This window comes from Podarcis pityusensis (genome assembly GCF_964106645.2).
Source record: "Podarcis pityusensis genome assembly, chromosome: 5".
Classification (NCBI taxonomy): domain Eukaryota; kingdom Metazoa; phylum Chordata; class Lepidosauria; order Squamata; family Lacertidae; genus Podarcis; species Podarcis pityusensis.
In genome coordinates this window covers 32392501-32411427 of record NC_138032.1, presented here as the reverse complement: position 1 = coordinate 32411427, position 18927 = coordinate 32392501, and the positions used below count along the sequence as shown (strand labels likewise).

General features: G+C 42.9%; 1 protein-coding gene across 3 annotated transcripts in view; it reads right to left on the bottom strand.

Annotated features, from left to right (window-relative positions):
* Window positions 1-8562: 8562 nt before the first annotated feature.
* Window positions 8563-18927, bottom strand: part of SPSB4 (splA/ryanodine receptor domain and SOCS box containing 4) — a 167019-nt gene continuing 156654 nt past the window's right edge. For all 3 annotated transcript variants that reach the window (XM_081007001.1, XM_081007000.1, XM_081007002.1), the window contains exon 3: window positions 8563-10074. In XM_081007001.1, the coding sequence (XP_080863127.1) occupies window positions 9947-10074 (128 nt within the window). In that variant the 3' untranslated portion in view covers window positions 8563-9946. The remainder of the gene's footprint in view (window positions 10075-18927) is intronic.

The window sequence follows — 18927 nt, the reverse complement described above, 5'->3', positions numbered from 1 at the left end:
GAAACAGACAGTAGAATTCATTGTACTTAATAAAAACATCAAACACATTAGATCACTCTTCCCTTTTCTTTTTAGCAGCGTAGACATAGTAACACAATAGGCTTGTCAGTCTTTTTTGTCTAGAGAAAAGTTCCCGCTTCAGGCAGATACTTCTTGTAAATGTGATACACTTTTAACGTCGGTAAAAAAGGAACAACCCAACAGATACTGCTGATCAAATTGAGCCTACATAGGAAAACCCTTATCTCTAAATGCATGGGGAGTAGGTATATAATGCCATGAAATTTACTTCAGCATGTATCAGTCTCCACAGCTGAAACACAGCAATTAATACAATTGCTTCACTGCCTATACCCAGATAAAGTAAAAAAAAAGCGTCAGTTTCCTGTCATATGTCTTCCTAGTTCTCCTTTAAAGGGGCTTTTACTCTTCTTCGTACATGCTACTATGTGTCCCCCCTCTACATATGTACTGTATATTACACCCAAACAACATGTGTTGGAATCTTTAACCCATGGCATAAAACGTTTTTAATGGTTGATGTTTTTAATATTTTGTTGTGAGTCACCCAGAGTGGCTGGGGCAACCCAGTCAGATGGATGGCATATCAAACAACAATAATTACTTCTGAGAAACCATTACAAATCTAGCACATTTCAAAGCTCTGTCATTCAGAGGCCTATATTTTAATGTTCCAGATGCTGAGTTCTTAACTGTGACACAGGTGTAGGCATCAACAAACATGAATAATGTTGCTCCATACATGTACATTTCCTACGAATAAGATAAAAATGTAGGCCTTGGAATGATGGGGCTTTGAAATGTATTCCTATTGGCTGAGGAAGGCAGACAGTCATATATGATCGGTTATACTGGTAGGCAAAGGTGGTCCATCATTGACATGTGATCAAAATGGTTCTCTTAGCACCATGATAGGGCCTGCCTCTATAGGGAGAGGACTGTGCACCATGCATGTCCCATATTCCTACTGGTTGGGGTAATGCAAGGGCTACTCCCAGGATAGCTCAAAACACTGGGGAAATTTTAATGTGAGACTATAGTTTCTGGGGACTGTTCCCTAAGGACCATATGCATGGCATAGACTCAAAAGCCTATTCCTTAGGATCAGGGATAAAAGGAAAGGAATATAGAGGGTTTACACTCCAAAACAATATTTTCTGTCATTGGGGCCCAACAACTCTTAGGGAAATAGAAAGTCAGGACCACTTGAAACCAGTTCCTTCTGTTTGGGAACAATGATGTGGTCACATACAGACGTTGCACAGTGTCATGAACTAGTAGGACAACAGGAGAAAGAGGATCCTGGCTAGGGGTGAAGCTGGGACTGGAACACACCAGGGCAAGCAGGGAATAGGGAATGAGAGGTCAATGAAGGAAATACTCACAGGGTGATGGAGGATAGCGACGGGATGGGGTCAGGGCACAGGAACCAGAGCAGCAGGACCCACAACCAGAGCCAGAGAAGCCCCTGTCTCCACAAACACAGTGGGCTCTGAGATGTAGGGAGGCTGAGGCAGGCAAGAGCCCATAGCCCAGATCACGAGCTGGCCAAGTGAGGCTCGTTAGCTCTGGGAGAAGGGTGTGATTCCTCAACTGGAGTAGGCTTGGGGCAGGTGAAGGTCACTTGCCTCATCAAGCCCAGATGCTGCAATCAGCATGCAAAGTATAAAAGGGCAGCAGAGCTGAGGTGCTGTGTCTGCTCAATTGCCCATGTTGATGGACCATCAGCACCCCAAAATAGTCTTTCTGGGGAGGGGAGAAGCCTAAAAGCAGGTAGTGAAAAGGGGGGTGGGGCTGGTAGTCCCTGACCCAGATTGGATCAGCAATTATTTGGTTAAATCTATAGAGGGCATAGGGCAATGTTGGAGAATTTGTAGCCCTCCGCATGTTGTTGGACTCCAACTCCTATCAGCCTCAGCCAGCATGGCCAATTGTCAGGACTGATGGGAGCTGTCATCCATCAACATCTGGATGGCTACAGTTTTCCACCCTTGACATAGAAGATGAGATAACTGAGTAAGATGAAGCAGAGTGTGAGTAAAATTGAGAAGCTTAGGAGGGGAAAACTAACACCAAACATTAGGGGAACCAAATCAGGTAAGAGGAGCCAAAATGTAAAAAAATCAAGCTGGCATGGTTGATAGCTGTTTTGAGAGTGAGGAGTGAGAGAGGAAAGAGAGATCAAAATAAATATATTTTATATGTTAAAGTGAAGGTTGATCTTCCTCAGGGGATTGCCGTGCCCTTGCATGAATAGGTACAAAAATAAAGTAAATGGTGTTGGGAATGGGAAGCAAAGGACCACAAACAGAAGGCTGAACATCAATTCTAGCTGCCAATTCCTTTTAAAGGATCAGTTTTTAAAGCTTTTATTAATATTATACAATTTTGCAGTGCAGTCAATCTGGAGTCCCAAGTAAATTTATTAATCTGACATTAAAATTTCCTTACAACTTGGTATATCTGCACAGCCATTAATATTTTTCTCAACTGCATTTATAGCACTGTATGCATAAAAGCTTATGACCATCTAATTCCATATCTAAAATTCACTGGAACTGTTCACATCACATTATAATTAGCAACTTCTACGATCGCTGTTGCTGGTTTTACATCAGCAATAGTTTTTGTGTGTTGAGAAATCCAGGCAAATGAGCTGAAAGCTCATATCTGTGGTTTGCTTCTGCATCATAACCAGCAAAATGTCAATGCTAATGTTTACAAGAATGTACAATCAGGAAAAAAAATGTGTTTAAACAATATTGTCAGTGATAGAGTAGGTTAGGAAATTTAGGCTTAGTAAAAAGCAATTTCAAAATATAAAGGTCATCTGCACACTTTTCTAAAAGTACCACTTCATATATTAACCTTACAGCTTTGGGGCTCCATTTTGAAGCTGCATCCATCTACAGCAGGGATGGCCAATGTGGTGCCCTCCAGATACAGTGGTACCTCAGGTTAAGAACTTAATTCGTTCCGGAGGTCCGTTCTTAACATGAAACTGTTCTTAACCTGAAGCACCACTTTAGCTAATGGGGCTTCCCGCTGCCGCGCGATTTCTGTTCTCATCCTGAAGCAAAGTTCTTAACCCAAGGTAATATTTCTGAGTTAGCAGAGTCTGTAACCTGAAGCGTCTGTAACCTGAGGTACCACTGTACTGTGGAACTACAAGAGCCATTGTTCCTGGCTGTGGCTGATGGGAATTATAGTCAAACAAGCCCAACATCTGATGGGCTCTCTATTGGCTACCAATAACCTGCATATTACATTTAAACAGAAACAGGATGCAGCTTATGTGAGGCACACTACTGCTGCAGTTTCTTCTCATGAACGACAACACATGGTATTGTTGCTTGGATTATATGAATTAGCTGAACTAACTACACTGAGCAGACTCTCTTCTGATGGGGGGGACTCTCCTTCCTTGGAGGTTTTTAGGCAAAGGTTGGGTGGCTATCTGTCATGGATGCTTTATTTGAGATTCCTGCATTGCAGGGACTGGACTAAATGGCTCTCAAGGTCCTTTCCAACTATACAATTCTAAGTTAAGATCTTGCATGGACTTCTTCTCCCTTTCCATACTCAGAACAAACGTGTAAAGCTGTTCTGGGCTTTGCCACAGTCTCTTGTTTCTGCAGCTCTAGCCTTAGCTATCTGGTGCCTTTGGAAACTGCCTTCCAGAATTTGCACATGGCACTACTTCTCTCTTTCATCAAATCCCTCCATCAAGCCTACCTTTTTTGTTGTAATGATGTAGCTTGACCCACAGATGGGGAATCTTGGGCCAAATGTGGTCCTCCAGGCCTCTCTATGCTCTTGGGGCTCCCCTAAGGCCACACATCCTTCTGAGCCACACCCCTCACCAGCCCTGCTTTGTACCTTCCTCACTACTGGCATTTGGCCCCTGGAAGGTTGAGTGGCCCTCAGGTTCTTCACTACTGGCTTCACTTCTTCAACTTCATCTCAAACTGAAACAAATCTTGGCTGCATTTGCTCATACTTCTTACTTTGGCTCTGCCTTTCCTTGCAAACGGCAAGATGGCAGCTGAACCCCATGGAAATGTCAAATCTCAGCAGTGCACTTATTAAATTAATGGACAGTATTTAAGGAGAGCTTGCTATTGATTTGGCTTGTTTCTGCCAATGATAATGTACATTAATTTATACCACAAAAATGCCATTAACTTGCCCATTAAGCATAAAGCAGTACATCTGTGGAGGAAAAGGTACAAAACAGAATACCTAAACAAAAATGGATAGATAGGAAACACAGTAAACAAAAGAAAATAATGACAAAGCATAAATCTTAAGTCCAAAAATAGTATTAGGTAGTTTTCCTTCAAAGCAGGAAAGAACATTTTATTGCTGCTTGCCCCACAAACAAACCACTTACCTTCTTTTTTAAAAGAAGTTGACTGGCGACTTCATTTTTATGCTCTCCGAATCATTCATGGCAAGTAAATATTAACACAAGTTTAAAGTACCGTATTTTTCGTTCTATAGGGTGCACCGGCCCATAGGACGCACCTCGTTTTTTTGGGGGGGAAATGAATAAAAAAAATTATTCCCCCCCCCCGCGGCTGCCGCCCCAAGCCTCGCGTGCTTCGGACTGCAGGCTACCGCCCCAAGCCTCGCGCGCTCGGCGGGACCTCCTGCCGGGCGAGCAAGGCTTGCAGACACTCCCCCGAAGCACGGGGAGCCCTCCGGAGGGCTCCCCGTGCTTCGGGCGACAGGCTGCCGCCCCAAGCCTCGCGCGCTCGGTGGGACCTCCTGCCGGGTGCGCAAGGCTTGCAGACAGTTGCCCGAAGCACAGGGAGCCCTCCGGAGGGCTCCCCGTGCTTCGGGCGACAGGCTGCCGCCCCAAGCCTCGCACGCTCAGTGGGACCTCCTGCCGGGCGCGCAAGGCTTGCAGACAGTTGCCCGAAGCACAGGGAGCCCTCCGGACGGCTCCCCGTGCTTCGGGCGACAGGCTGCCGCCCCAAGCCTCGCGCGCTCAGTGGGACCTCCTGCCGGGCGCGCAAGGCTTGCAGACACTCCCCCGAAGCACGGGGAGCCCTCCGGAGGGCTCCCCGTGCTTCGGGCGACAGGCTGCCGCTCCAAGCCTCGCGGGCTCGGCGGGACCTCCTGCCGGGCGAGCAAGGCTTGCAGACACTCCCCCGAAGCACGGGGAGCCCTCCGGAGGGCTCCCCGTGCTTCGGGCGACAGGCTGCCGCCCCAAGCCTCGCGCGCTCGGCGGGACCTCCTGCCGGGCGCGCAAGGCTTGCAGACACTCGTCCGAAGCACAGGGAGCCCTCCGGAGGGCTCCCCGTGCTTCGGGCGACAGGCTGCCGCCCCAAGCCTCGCGCGCTCGGTGGGACCTCCTGCCGGGCGCGCAAGGCTTGCAGACACTCGCCCGAAGCACGGGGAGCCCTCCAGAGGGCTCCCCGTGCTTCGGGCGACAGGCTGCCGCCCCAAGCCTCGCGCGCTCGGCGGGACCTCCTGCCGGGCGCGCAAGGCTTGCAGACACTCCCCCGAAGCACGGGGAGCCCTCCGGAGGGCTCCCCGTGCTTCGGGCGACAGGCTGCTGCCCCAAGCCTTGCGCGCTCGGCGGGACCTCCTGCCGGGCGCGCAAGGCTTGCGGACACTCGCCGGGGCTGCAGGCTGCTGCCTGCAAGCCTTGTGAGCCCGCGGGAACTCCCACCGGGCTTGCAAGGCTTGCGGATAGTTTCCTGAAGCCTGGAGAGCGAGAGGGGTCGGTGCGCACCGATGCCTCTCGCTCTCCAGGCTTCAGCGAAAGCCTGCATTCGCTCCATAGGACGCACACACATTTCCCCTTCATTTTTGGAGGGGAAAAAGTGCGTCCTATGGAGCGAAAAATACGGTAATGACTATACAGTACCTTTGATACTCTAAGGCAGTGTTTTTCAACCAGTGTGCCGTGAGATGTTGCCTGGTGTGCCGTGGGAAAAATTGAAAAATTCGAAAGATTAAAATAAAAAATTCAAATTTCCGCCCACTAGGTGGGCGCTGGACTGTGTCCTGGGTATGGGGGGGTGGGGTTTTTGACCCCACCCTCGGCCAGCAGCGGCGCCGATTGGCGTTCCTCAGGGGGACACCCTCCACTTTTCTGATGTCCGGGCTGTGATTGGTCCAGACTCCAGCCTGGACCTATCACAGTAGGACATCATCTTCCGACTTCCTTCCCGCCCGAGCACAGTGTGCGCAGCAGCGGAGAGAAGAAGACGTCGCGACTCGAGTCACCAGGAGGACCGGAGAAGTTGTCATTTTATTTCTCTTCAGTCTCCACTGAATGCCTTGACTGGGTTAGGGACCCTTATAGCTCAGCATCAGTTGGTGGAAAGGACATGACATTACAGGAGCAGGAGGAACTAACTGAACTGAGACAAAATCGTGGTTTCAAGCTAAGATTTGCTGATCTACCTTTGGACAGTTTTTGGTTGGATACTGCCAAGGAGTTCCCCCTTCTGGCAAACAAAGCTATTTTGACATTGCTCCCATTTTCCACTACATATCTGTGTGAGATGAGCTTTTCAAGCATGATTGCTATAAAACTAAATACAGAGAGAGACTGAGAGCTGTTGACGAAGAGCTACGTGTGTGTCTTTCTTCGATTCCAGACAGAATATCAGCTTTGTGTTCAGCCAAACAGGCCCAGGTTGCGCACTGAATAAAGTATTTTATAATTTTTCATATTTCTGTTTACTTACTATTTCATAATAAAGTAATTATATATATATATATTTTAAAATAATATTTATTATTTTTCCAAAAACACTAAAAGAAAAAAGAAGAAAAAAAGAAAAAGAAAAACAATACAATACAACACATCAAATTAACAAAACAAGATTAAGACAATAAAATAAATCAAATAATTTCATTATCCCATCTTTCATTCACTTATTTCCACGACCTCCTCACACCTCCCTTTTTGTATTCCACTTCTGTTAATTATTTCAGCAATTCCTTTCCATCCTCCTCTGTTTTCAATCCTATAATTATCTAAACTCATTCTAACCTTATTTTTTCCCTTTAATACTCTATTAACCTATCTGTACTTAATTCCTCATATTATTTCTACTAAAGCCATATAACTTCAACATTTTTCTAACATTCATTAATTTTGCAATATTTCTGTAGATAATCTTTAAACTTTTTCCAGTCTTCTTCCACCAACTCCTCTCCCTGGTCTCGGATTCTGCCAGTCATTTCCGCCAGTTCCATGTAGTCCATCAACTTCATCTGCCATTCTTCCCGGGTGGGCAAATCTTGTGTCTTCCAATACTTCGCGATGAGTATTCTTGCTGCTGTTGTTGCGTACATAAAAAAGGTTCTATCCTTCTTTGGAAGCATAATAAAGTAATTATAAAATACTTTCTTTGTGTTTATTTGATTCCTATTCAAGAGAATTACTTTATATATAGTCAATATAGGCACAGAGTTAAATTTTTTAACATTTTCTAATGGTGGTGTGCCTCGTGATTTTTTTCATGAAACAAGTGTGCCTTTGCCCCAAAAAGGTTGAAAAACACTGCTCTAAGGTGGCTAACATACACAGGTAAGTGTTTGATGATTCATTATATATTCATTTTGCTAATTGCCTTATGCAGGGCAGTGTCTAGGCGTCTTACAATCAAGTTGGGGGGAAACCACATAACAGCCACCCATAATTAAACATTGTAACTATAGAAAAACAGGAGCATTCTTAAATAAAATAAAAAAACCCACTCAGAAATGTTGTGAGCATCTGATGACATACTCTCAGGAAGTAAATATTAATGTAATGTCTACTGGTAGAATTATGTGTGAAGTTCAGCAAGCAAATTGCCCAAAGAGCAATGTGAAGAGCAGATAACTTTTCTGAACTTACCAAGATGAGGTCTCCAAACTGGAACTGGAATCAAAGGATGGCCTTCCTGTGGGAAAAGGCTGGCAGAAGGTCTCATTATGGGGAAAGTGATTAGCTTAATATAGTGTTCCGAGGAAATGCTACAGAAAAGGTGCTTCCTGTCTCAGTGACAAGACCAGTTTGGCATGATGAGCAGACTGATCCTGTCTCCTGGCCTGATGGTGGTACTATATAAATTGGAAACAATGCTATCTGGACACCTGGGAGACAACCAGCATCCTTTGTTGAATGTCACCTGCCATCCTACCTTATGGAGTGGGAGCTGCATTGTGAAGAGTGTCCCGGATGTGAACGGCTGACATGGAGAAACAGGCTAAAGGGTGAAATAAGGTATTGAACTGAGAAGGACAGAAGTGATGAGAGGCATGACTGTAGGTATCGTAGAAACAGTACAGCCCCAGCATACTAGGACAAATTTGATGTGGCTCAGTTTCTATAAAACAAGGTACTCCATAATACAGACCATTCTGTTTCTGACTTTTCCATTGGTTTGAAAAATATTGTTGCAGAAATAACAAACGGTAGGGAAGGTAAAATACTGCCTTGGTGGTTTGTGAGTACAACTCAGTTGTATTGCTTCTACTTTGTACAAGTTACTTGAGAGTGAGGAAGGAAAAGAGACACGCACCAGCAGCAATTTGGACAGTAGACTTTATTAGAAACTTTTTTCTTCATTCTTCGGTAAATTCACATTAAAATATGCTGAAGGCAGCTCAGTCTGAACATTCGCCAACCTGCCTTTACAACAACTTCCAGTTATAAACTAGATAACTGATCAGGCAGAGAACTTTGAACAAAGTAGGAAATGCAAAAAAGAAAGCAGTGTCTTTAAAAAAATAAGTTGTCCTGACAAATGAATACATATTGCAAGCAGTGGAGAAGATGACAAAAAAGCCATCCTCTGGGGAGACAACTTAAAATTGGATACTCTGTACAGAGCGTTGAACAGATATGCAAAATACTGTGTCAAATACATATTAAAAGAAAACCCAGTATTTGGAATTCATGAAGTACAAATGATTTTTAAAAATCCAACTTAAAAAGTGACATATTTTGAAAGCCGAGGGAGGGGGTTGCTGTTGAAAACACTGAATTGTCAGCCCAATCGGCAACCAAGTTACGCTAGAAAACACCGATTTGAGGAAATTCCGCCCTACTGAAGCAACAGAACGAAAACCAGCTGAAATGTGCTAGCTTAACTGATTTTCAGATTGAGCAGATTTTCTTCAGAAAAGATCAACTACCTTTAAAACCAAGACACAGCTGTTTTATGACATAATTTAAAATATGGTGGGTTGGGTACCAAGAGCATGTTTTTCTGAAAAGGCAGAGCACCTAAAAGTAAAGGCCACAATCTAGCAGTTCCAATGCAGCTCATATGCTCCGTGCGCACAAAGATTCCTAACTCCCTTCTACAGAGTTTGTGGGAATCTAGTGTGTAGTCCAGAGCACTTTCCTTCACAAATGAGAAGAGGCAACCTCTATGTGTAAGGAACTTACTTTGGATCAAAACAGATGTCTACAGAAAATGTGATTCCTTGGCATATCTTACGAGTTAAATCTCTGTGATGTTGTTATTCTGGTTTTCAGAAACCTCCAAACAGGTTATTGGGGGTTTTTTTTGGTAGCACACGTTTAATCTGTACAAAGGGAGTTTCTAGCCCCCTTTGCTCTAGGGCTGCTTTTGGGGATTAGATCTTCATCTGCTGCATAGCCAGCGCCAGACCTAAGTCAACATACAGAGCATCTCTTTGGATGTGACCTGTGAAGACAAGCAAGCTTTGGATTCTGCGTAACAAGGCTGCTAACAGTGTAGGCAACAATAATTTCACTGAAAGATCTAAACCAACTCAAAGAGTTTTCACATTCCTTAGTAGTCTCCAAAATGTTCTGCCACGGTTGATTAAAAAAAAAAAGAAACGTTTAAAAATAATAATTAAATAACACTCAAAATATCCACCACGAAGATTTATATTCTGATGTAAACAATTTCTACCATTTAGAGGTCTAGAATTCGTATTACTGATATTGTAAATAATTTTTCAAAGACTGAGGCAAAGGTAGAGTTTCTATATCATGCAGGCGTTCTCTGCCCAGAGCAAAGCGGATTGATCTTCGGCACAGGTCCATGAGAGGCAGGGGTTCCGCTGAAAAATGAAACAGAAGATACAGTATCAATGTATTTTCCCCCTTCTCTTTTGTCATTAATTGCACTCATCTTTTTTATAATAGCTTTCCCGACTCAAAATGAAGAAGTTAATCAACTAACATTTCAGTGGAATATTCAGTGCAGACCTTCAAAACATGCATGGAACACTTGAATTTAATGCAAAGCTATACTTTAGCACAGCCTTCATGAAGTGTGGTGTAGTGGTTAGGGGTGGTAGTCTCGTAATCTGGTGAAATGGGTTCGATTCCCTGCTCCTCTGTCACACTTCTCTGAAGTCTCTCAGCCTCCCTCACCTCACAGAGTGTTTGTTGTGGGGGAGGAAGGGAAAGGAGAATGTTAGCCGCTTTGAGACTCCTTAGGGTAGTGATAAAGCGGGATATCAAATCCAAACTCTTCTTCTTCCTTCATTTGTTGGGGTCTACAACTCCCAACAGTCTCAGCCAGCACAGTAAAAGCTGCCTTAGCAGTAGAACAGCAATATATACCTCAGTCAACATGATACAAAGCAGCACTGGTGGTACATTTGCTATTTGTTTCACCATACATATAACTGCACATATTTGGAAGTTCAGATTCTAAAATAATGACTCAACAGGTCCACTATCAGAAGGGTTTTCACAGAAACTCAAGATCCTTTAATTAGATTTAGAACACGATACTCTTCACAGCTGGGTTAAAGGCACACCATTATTTCATTTAATTGTTAAGGAAGAGAAAAGAATGTTGGCTATCCTTGTTCTAAGGCAGTGCTTCTAAAACTAGGGTCTCTAACTGTTGTTGGACTACAACTCCCATCAGCCCTGACCAATTGTTCTGCTTGCTAGGGATGATGGGAGTTGTAGTCCAAAACTGCTGGAGACCCAAGCTAGAGAAACGCTATTCGAAAGGAAACCTTTGAGAACATGTCTTTTCTTTCTAGGAGTTGGGAGTAAACAGAACTAGGGGATTCCCTTTCTTCTTCCATGGTAATAAACAAGCTTTGTTAATTTCACTAGAAAGCCAGTTTGCATTTAACAGCTTTATGCAAATACATACAATATAATATTCACACCCACCCATGGTCATTTAATGGGCATGCAATGGGACATTAAAGAAAACAGATTCAACTACACTTAAAAGGGGAGATAACATGTAGGAAAGCTTTAGTATAATTTCACTATCTTGGGTGACGGGGGGAACTATGACCATAGCTCTGTCAGACACTCTACAAGTCCAAGCACACTGGGACAACTATACACTTAAAATGTCCACACAAAGGTCTTTCCCTTTCACTGGAGCTACTAAATCAGAACTTACATCTGTAACAACCCTTTGCTGATTGCTGCCCCAGAAATCTTGGACTCAGTGGCAACGCTGAAACCATGATTAAAGATGCAGAGTGGTCAAAATTCCTGGTGGTCTCAGAATGCTAGGAAACCACCATTTCTCAAAGACTAGCAAACACATGTAAGCAAAAGCAATTTGATGTTCAACGAAGGCCTTCCAGAAACAAAAATATAAGCAAATGCTAAAAATGGGAGGGTGAGGGAATCAGTGAATTATTGCAGCAGCTGCTAGCTTTCAACCTTCAAACACTGTTTTCTAAGTAGATATTTTAAAATGTTTTCTTCCTCACCCCACCCCCGCTTCATTCTTAAGAAAAACACACACACACACACACACACACACACACACAAAAGTTACTGTATTGGCAATAATTAGGTTCACAGTTTTAATGGGATGATTGATATTGTTGGCAGTTAAACACATGGGGGGGCTGGGGGGTTGGGGGAATGGACAAGATGAAAGCATTTCTATAGCCATGTAATGGCTGTGAGTTATTTAATTGTTTTGAGCAGATGTACACAGAATTGTACATTTCTCACAGAGATACCCTCTTTCATGTTGTTGTTTTTTTTCCGGAGGGGGGACGACTGAATATAGTGGATAGCTGCTTTTCAACATATTGTTTCATGAATATTTTATTCCGTAATTTTGAATTTTACTTTACTTGCAAATCGCTTTGGGTCTCCTTTTGGCTGTGAGAAGCAATAAATAAAGGCAAAAGCTAATAATAAAACTGAAAAGAAAACAGCCTAAACTCCACTGAATGCAACCTGTGCATCTGGGATCAGACAGCTCAGCTAGGGCACAGGATTTTCAAATATTTCACTAAAACCTGTGGCAGAGTTATGTCTTTTAAGACTACCTGTCAATACTAACCCCCTAAACAGGAAATAAAACTTTTTTAAAATTCTGAACTTTTTCTATACACTAGCTGTTTCTCCATTTTAAAAAAGGGAAAGACCTTTCGTTCATGCATTTGCTATGTTTACTTTTCCTATCCACCCCCCTTCTGAATCAACCTGAAATGCTACTAGCTCGCTAGCCACATTTCTTTGTAATCCCTCCATCAGCTTTCAGTTTTCAGCCATATCAAATTAATTCCTGGTCATGACCCGAACTCATGAATGATCATCCTCCATCTAGATTGCTCTCCCATTTTAATCCCCCCTTTTTTTAACCACCACCACCCGGCACTGGTCTCTTCCTTAGTTAGACTTTAGTTACTAAAAGAGCTGAATATCTGGTAATCTCAAAGCTCAAAGTTGGTCTTCCATTTCTATCACTTGTGTTAGCATGCGTCAAACAGGAATCTTCAAAAAATGCTTGCTGTACAGTTGCATACCACTGTCATTTTAACAGCAGGCGGTGCCTTCCAGGTGTTTTAGACTACAACTACAATCTCTCACACACACGTTGTAGTCCAAAACATGGTACCTTGGAGGGTACCAAGTTGGTCAAGGCTATTACAACCCAAAAAACTAGAGGAGAAGGAGACTCATGACTTGATCCAAATCTCTGGTGTACCAAAAATTCTAACATAAATTCTGTACCAATTGCTCTTATGGAAATGATAAAAAGCATTGTCAGTGTGTTTGCCATTTAATAAGGTAAGGATACTCCAAAGATACTCTCTGTTTACTGTTAGGAAAACACAACCAGATAATACCTAAAATGATGGGGCAGATTTTGTGTGTGGTGAAAAATAAAGAATATGCACAATATAAATGCAAACTCATGCCATTCTTGGTTTCAAAGTATGTGTTGTTGTTTTTTAAAGAAGACTGAAAACATAATTTGTGCAATTGTACTAATTACACACATTGCACAATTTAAAAAAGGAAAATGCGGGATTGAAAATATTTTAAGTTCTTTTAAAGTTTTTTTAATGTTGAGTGTTTTCATACAGAATCATGAGTCCTTGCATTCTGCTTTTTGAATAACAAGAGCCCAGATGTAACCCATCAAACACTGAAATATGAGCTTCTGCGCGCGCTCTCTCTCTCTCTCTCTCTCTCTCGCACACACACACCTCTCTTCACCAGGTACATACTTTCCCCTCCAATTTATCCACATATGAGCAGCTGGAAGCCATTATGTCGTCGTCTTTTTTAAAAAACAAACAAAATCCCCAAACCTATGGGCAACAGATGGCACAATTATCTGTTATCAGCTAAGAATGATTAAAAATAAAAAAAAAAATTTAGTGACTTCAGAAGTTGTTTTTTTAGGAGAAATGATTTTTTACTTTTTCTCACCTTCCTTTATTCAATTTAATTAAAGTAAAGAAAAATGGCTGGCATTTCAACAATGCATCTGAAGAAATAGGATTCTGCCTATGAAACTTCATGTCGCAAGAAAGCCAGAAAGTATAGGATGGTACCATGGTATTCCTTCAGCCAAATCTTGACATCCAGATTCACCCCTGATTCACACCCTGTGCTCTCAAATAGGACAAAAGAGAGAGTGCCCAAGTGACATACTTTGACCAAGAAGATGTCTCATGATTACATTCATCAGAGAACTCCTGCACAAGCTAATAGGAGTCTGTCTAGGTCAGGAAGCACAATTTCACACACAAATATCATCTGGATCAGTAGTGTCATCCAGGGAACAAATTTATCCTATGGTAAAATAAGCCTGCAAGTGAAACCATTCAGTAGAGGTCGCACTTTGCCATTTACTTTTAGGACATATCTGGATGTCTGGCAAATATATCTAAATAAACATGGGCTCTCATGAAGGAGCCCCTGGGTCAAGGAGGCTAAGCAGATTTGGGGGCCCCAAATCCACATGATGATTTATTTCAGTTTAATATTTACTGCATGTTTGCCATAAATTGTCATGGAAATAAGTACAAGAACCATTGCATGGAGATCTTCCTTTAAGATTTTTGCTTGACATGTTGCCCTTGGGACTTTTCCTGCAGTCAATATCCTGACCAAATCACACCCCTCACTGACTCTGCTTTGCACTCTAACTTGCTGGAATATACCCTAAACTCTGATAATAGTATAGTCAGTCAGAAAATTCTTGCCACCACAGGAAAGGGTTCATTCCCTTTCATGTACAATGCATATGAGTGGCTAGAAAAGAAAAGATGATATAGATTCTGCAAGTCCAGTGCATTAGAATACCTCATTTATTTTAGAAGCAGAATTGGCCCACGGCCCATCTAATTAGTTTCATTAACGTTCCTGCCAAAAATACCATCTTAATTCTGTATAATATGGTCTTTACCCAACTGTAAAGAAAGATGATACATCAATGTGAGAATTAATTCAAGAGATCAGTCTAGGAGATTAATACTTGGATGAAGTGAGACTGATATTGTACAGTATGGGCACGTGTCAACAGGAGATTTAAAACAGGCATACAGTAAAGGATGGAACTCAAGAAGGGTTTGAAACCATCCAGTAACGTAACGGGAATCAGCGACAGAACTGTTTTCAAGCTGGTTTCACATTTCCCCCTCCCAGTTAAATTACAAGTTTCCCTTATGGGGAGCTTCCAGACAACTTGCGTACTGAGCATTCATGCTGATTTGGGGGTGGGCGGGCAGCAGGGATAGATGAATTTGCACCAAAGCAAGTGTTATCTCATACTTCCCACTGCATTTTCCTGTCAATTTCCTTATCGCATGAAGTCCGGTCATTTGGTGAAGTGAGTTTGTGCGAGATCTCCAAATCAGTTTTAAGTGTGCAGCCTGAATTTGCCAATACAGTGGTAACTCGGTTTACGAACTTAATCCGTTCCTGAAGTCTGTTCTTAAACCAAATTCATTCTTAAACCGAGGCGCGCGTTCCCTAATGAGGCCTCCCACCACTGGTGCCCTTCCACTGTTCGGTTTCCATTTGTAGACTGAGGTGAAGTTCGCAAACTGGAATGCTACTTCCGGTTTTATGGAGTTCGTAAACCAAATCATTCATAAACAGGATTGTTCTTAAACCGAGGTACTACTGTATGTGACTGAATCCCACCTCCAAGATATGGGCAGTCTAGAAGTGGCTTTTTTCTCTGCCAACTTCCCATCTCCATCCATAGCTTTGGAAGTCTGTGTAAGTGTAACTTTGAATGCATGGAACAAAGAATGAAATATAGAACTTTATTGATTAGCCCTCCAGTCAAATCAAATTCTATGCACAGAACAAATGCATGTATTTCTGGAGATTTTCTTTTTTTCAGAAGTGCAATGATAAAAAGCAGCACTGGAATAACAATTATGCTAAGTGTGTTACAGAGCAGAGCAAGTTCTTCCTGCAGTGTCAGATTGATTCTCCATTTCACAGAAGAGTGTTGCTCCTTTCTGGTATCTGAGCAAAGCAGAGTCCACTTGAAGGAGGCTTACGGATAATGAGTCCAGCCGGAGAAGCAAAATTAATTGTTCTATTTATTCTTCAGTGCAATGCTGAAAGTAGCCCAAAGTAGCACATTTGATTTCCAAACAGAGTTTCTAAAAAAGATGGATGGGAATAGTACAAAAAAACAAGTTTAAAGGGAAAGTCAGAAGAGGCAAATCTCTATGGAAAGACTGAGGGTTATTTAAAACCACAATAGAAACTCAGCTAAAATATATACCACAGATCAGAAAAGGTAGCACCTAGCCAAAGCCAATGCCAGTGTGGTTATAAAGCACAAAGAAGCTATTGGAGGCAAGAAAGTTTCGTTCAGCAGAATGAAGTTTTGCTCAAATGTAAACCCACCCTCCCTCTCTCTCTCTCAGTGCGCACGAGCACACACACACACAACACACACACACACAGAGTAGAGTATGGGGAACATCATTAGAAACAGACACAACAGCAATAAAATTATAAACCAGAAGCAGAAAACCAGCTAGGGAGATGAACAGACCATTGGACAACAAAGGCTGAGCAATAAGGTGGTCAAGTCTGTGGGTGACACCCCAAACAAAATGGACATTATGAAGTGCTCCCAAAGAACCCCTCCAAACTGTGTTAAAGGACAATCAACTGTAGCGCCAGGCAGGTATTTTCCGTCTCACTGAATTATAGTATTTGTGAGCGGTGACAAAAAGACAGTATCTCCAAAGGGTTAGGAGGCATGCGAGAAATCAGAGAATTTTGGGATACAGCTGGGTTTACAGATGAGAACACTAAGGGTAATTCTCTCCCCCCCCCTTAGAATAAAGTCTCAATAGTTGTGATCAGTGGCTGGCAAGTCTCTCCATCACTGCAGCCCTCTGACTTTCTTCCAGTCGCATTGCCCTTCCTGTGCCAGATCAGCACTAGTGTTGTTTCCAGGGTGACCTGGCACAGAAGGAGGAATGAGTCCAGAAGGAGCTGAGTACAGAAAGATGTGGAGAGGTTCACTGGCAACTGATTGTGGTTGCATTTAAAAAAAAACCTGGGTAAAAGTCCTACCTTTGAACACCTTGGCTGTAAAGAAAAACAAGCCAACTCCCTCCCACCCCAAAGATTTCTTCAAAATATGCACAGCCATGCAGAAAATAACAAGAAATTTCCTCTCCATTTCATGCATGGGGGGTGTTTACTGAAAATAAGCACACCCTTAATAAAATGGCGGTAGAACATGAAACTATTAATCTCAGGGTTGAGAGTTTGAGCCCCACATTGGGCAAAAGATTCCTGCACTGCAGGGGTTTGGACTAGATGACCCTTGTGGTCTCTTCCAAGTCTATGATTTCATGAAATCTATAAAGTGATCAAGTGTTCAATGACACACCCTGGGGTTCGAACAAATAAACAAAATCCTTGACTTTGGAGCAAAACGGATATTTACAGAAAATTTGATTCCTTGGCATATCTGCTAGTTAAATCCCTTCACTATACATTGAAGGGTCTGAGCTGGTGGTGACAAACCAGGATCCATGCTTTGGATCATTGGGGAAGGGATCAGAAATAAATTTGCCAATAACATGGTGCACTGTTTTGTATAATCTACGGTGGAACTACACTTGAAACAATATATAGTTCTGGAAATAGTCCACCTGGAAAAAGGATTGAACAACCCTACCATGGAGAAAAGGTCACATTTGGGACTTTTCCATGTTTAGTAACATGGCAAGGGCTGACACAACAGAGATTTATAAACTTACGCATAGTGCACTAGAACCAAGGGCAGACCCACAAAGAGTCGTCCACATTTTTCACATGACAAGATCCTTTTTCTTCAAAAGGGATGTTCACACTAACTCGTGTGTTGAAAACCCCTTAAGCAGCATTGATAAGATGGACTTGAGAAAATAAATCATCTCTTGTCTGAAGCATATCCTCTTAGACAGCCTTCACTAAGGCTTCATCTGGAACCTCTAGATGTTGTAGGACTACAGGAATGATGGAAGTGCCAGAATGGTGAAGGCTGCTCTTAAAGATAGCATCCTAGTAGCAATTCCGAACAAAAATCCAATGCAGGAATGTCCCAAGTTCAGAATCTTAAAACTGCCTCTCATATCACTGTAGCAGAAACTCTCTTCGAAACCAAAATTAAAGTTTTATTATTGTGACCAAATCATTCCTTGTCACGGCGATGAAATGTGCAAGGTTATAGCTGCTTTTAAAACTTACAAGTTCTATGCTTGCTTACTGAAGAGTCAGTCCCATGGTGTTCACGTATTTTGTTCCCAAGGGTAGATATGCACAGGATTGCGGTTTTAGCATCCAATAAAACTTTCCATTACACTGTAGAAAAACTGCCCTACTAGGTAAAGGTAAAGGTAAAGGTAAAGGGACCCCTGACCATTAGGTCCAGTCGTGACCAACTCTGGGGTTGCGGCGCTCATCCCACTTTACTGGCCGAGGGAGCTTCCGGGTACAGCTTCTGGGTCATGTGGCCAGCATGACTAAGTTGCTTCTGGCGAACCAGAGCAGTGCACGGAAATGCCGTTTACCTTCCTGCCGGAGCAGTACCTATTTATCTACTTGCACTTTGACGTGTTTTCGAACTGCTAGGGGGGCAGGAGCAGGGACTGAGCAACGGGAGCTCACCCCGTCGCAGGGATTCAAACCGCCGGCCTTCTGATCATCAAGTCCTAGGCTCTGTGGTTTAACCCACAGCGCCACCTGCGTCCCTGCCCTACTGGGTAGGATAATAGAAAGATCTGCTTTGAGTGCTACAAAGGTTTACATGTGATCCCTCCTGCACACCCACCAAAGCAGATTCTCATGATGCATTGAACATCACATGTGACATTTGACTTAAGAGCAAGCTTCCTCAACCTCAGCCCTCCAGATGTTTTGGAGCTAAGGATCATGGGAGTTGTAGGCCAAAAACATCTGGAGGGCCGAGGTTGAGAAATCCAGCTTAAGAGAATCCCTGCCTCCTGGTATGTGCACATATATCCATGTCATAACCATGGAGAGCGGGGTTCATTAAATTCTCAGATAGGATTAACAAATAAAAGAAACATGCTGCTGTTTTTAAAAGTATTTGATTGTTGAGCATTGCACTGCATAACCTTTCCTTAACCCTTTCAGTTAAAGACTATCACTGCACACATGTTCACATATGGGTGGCTGGAGTGATG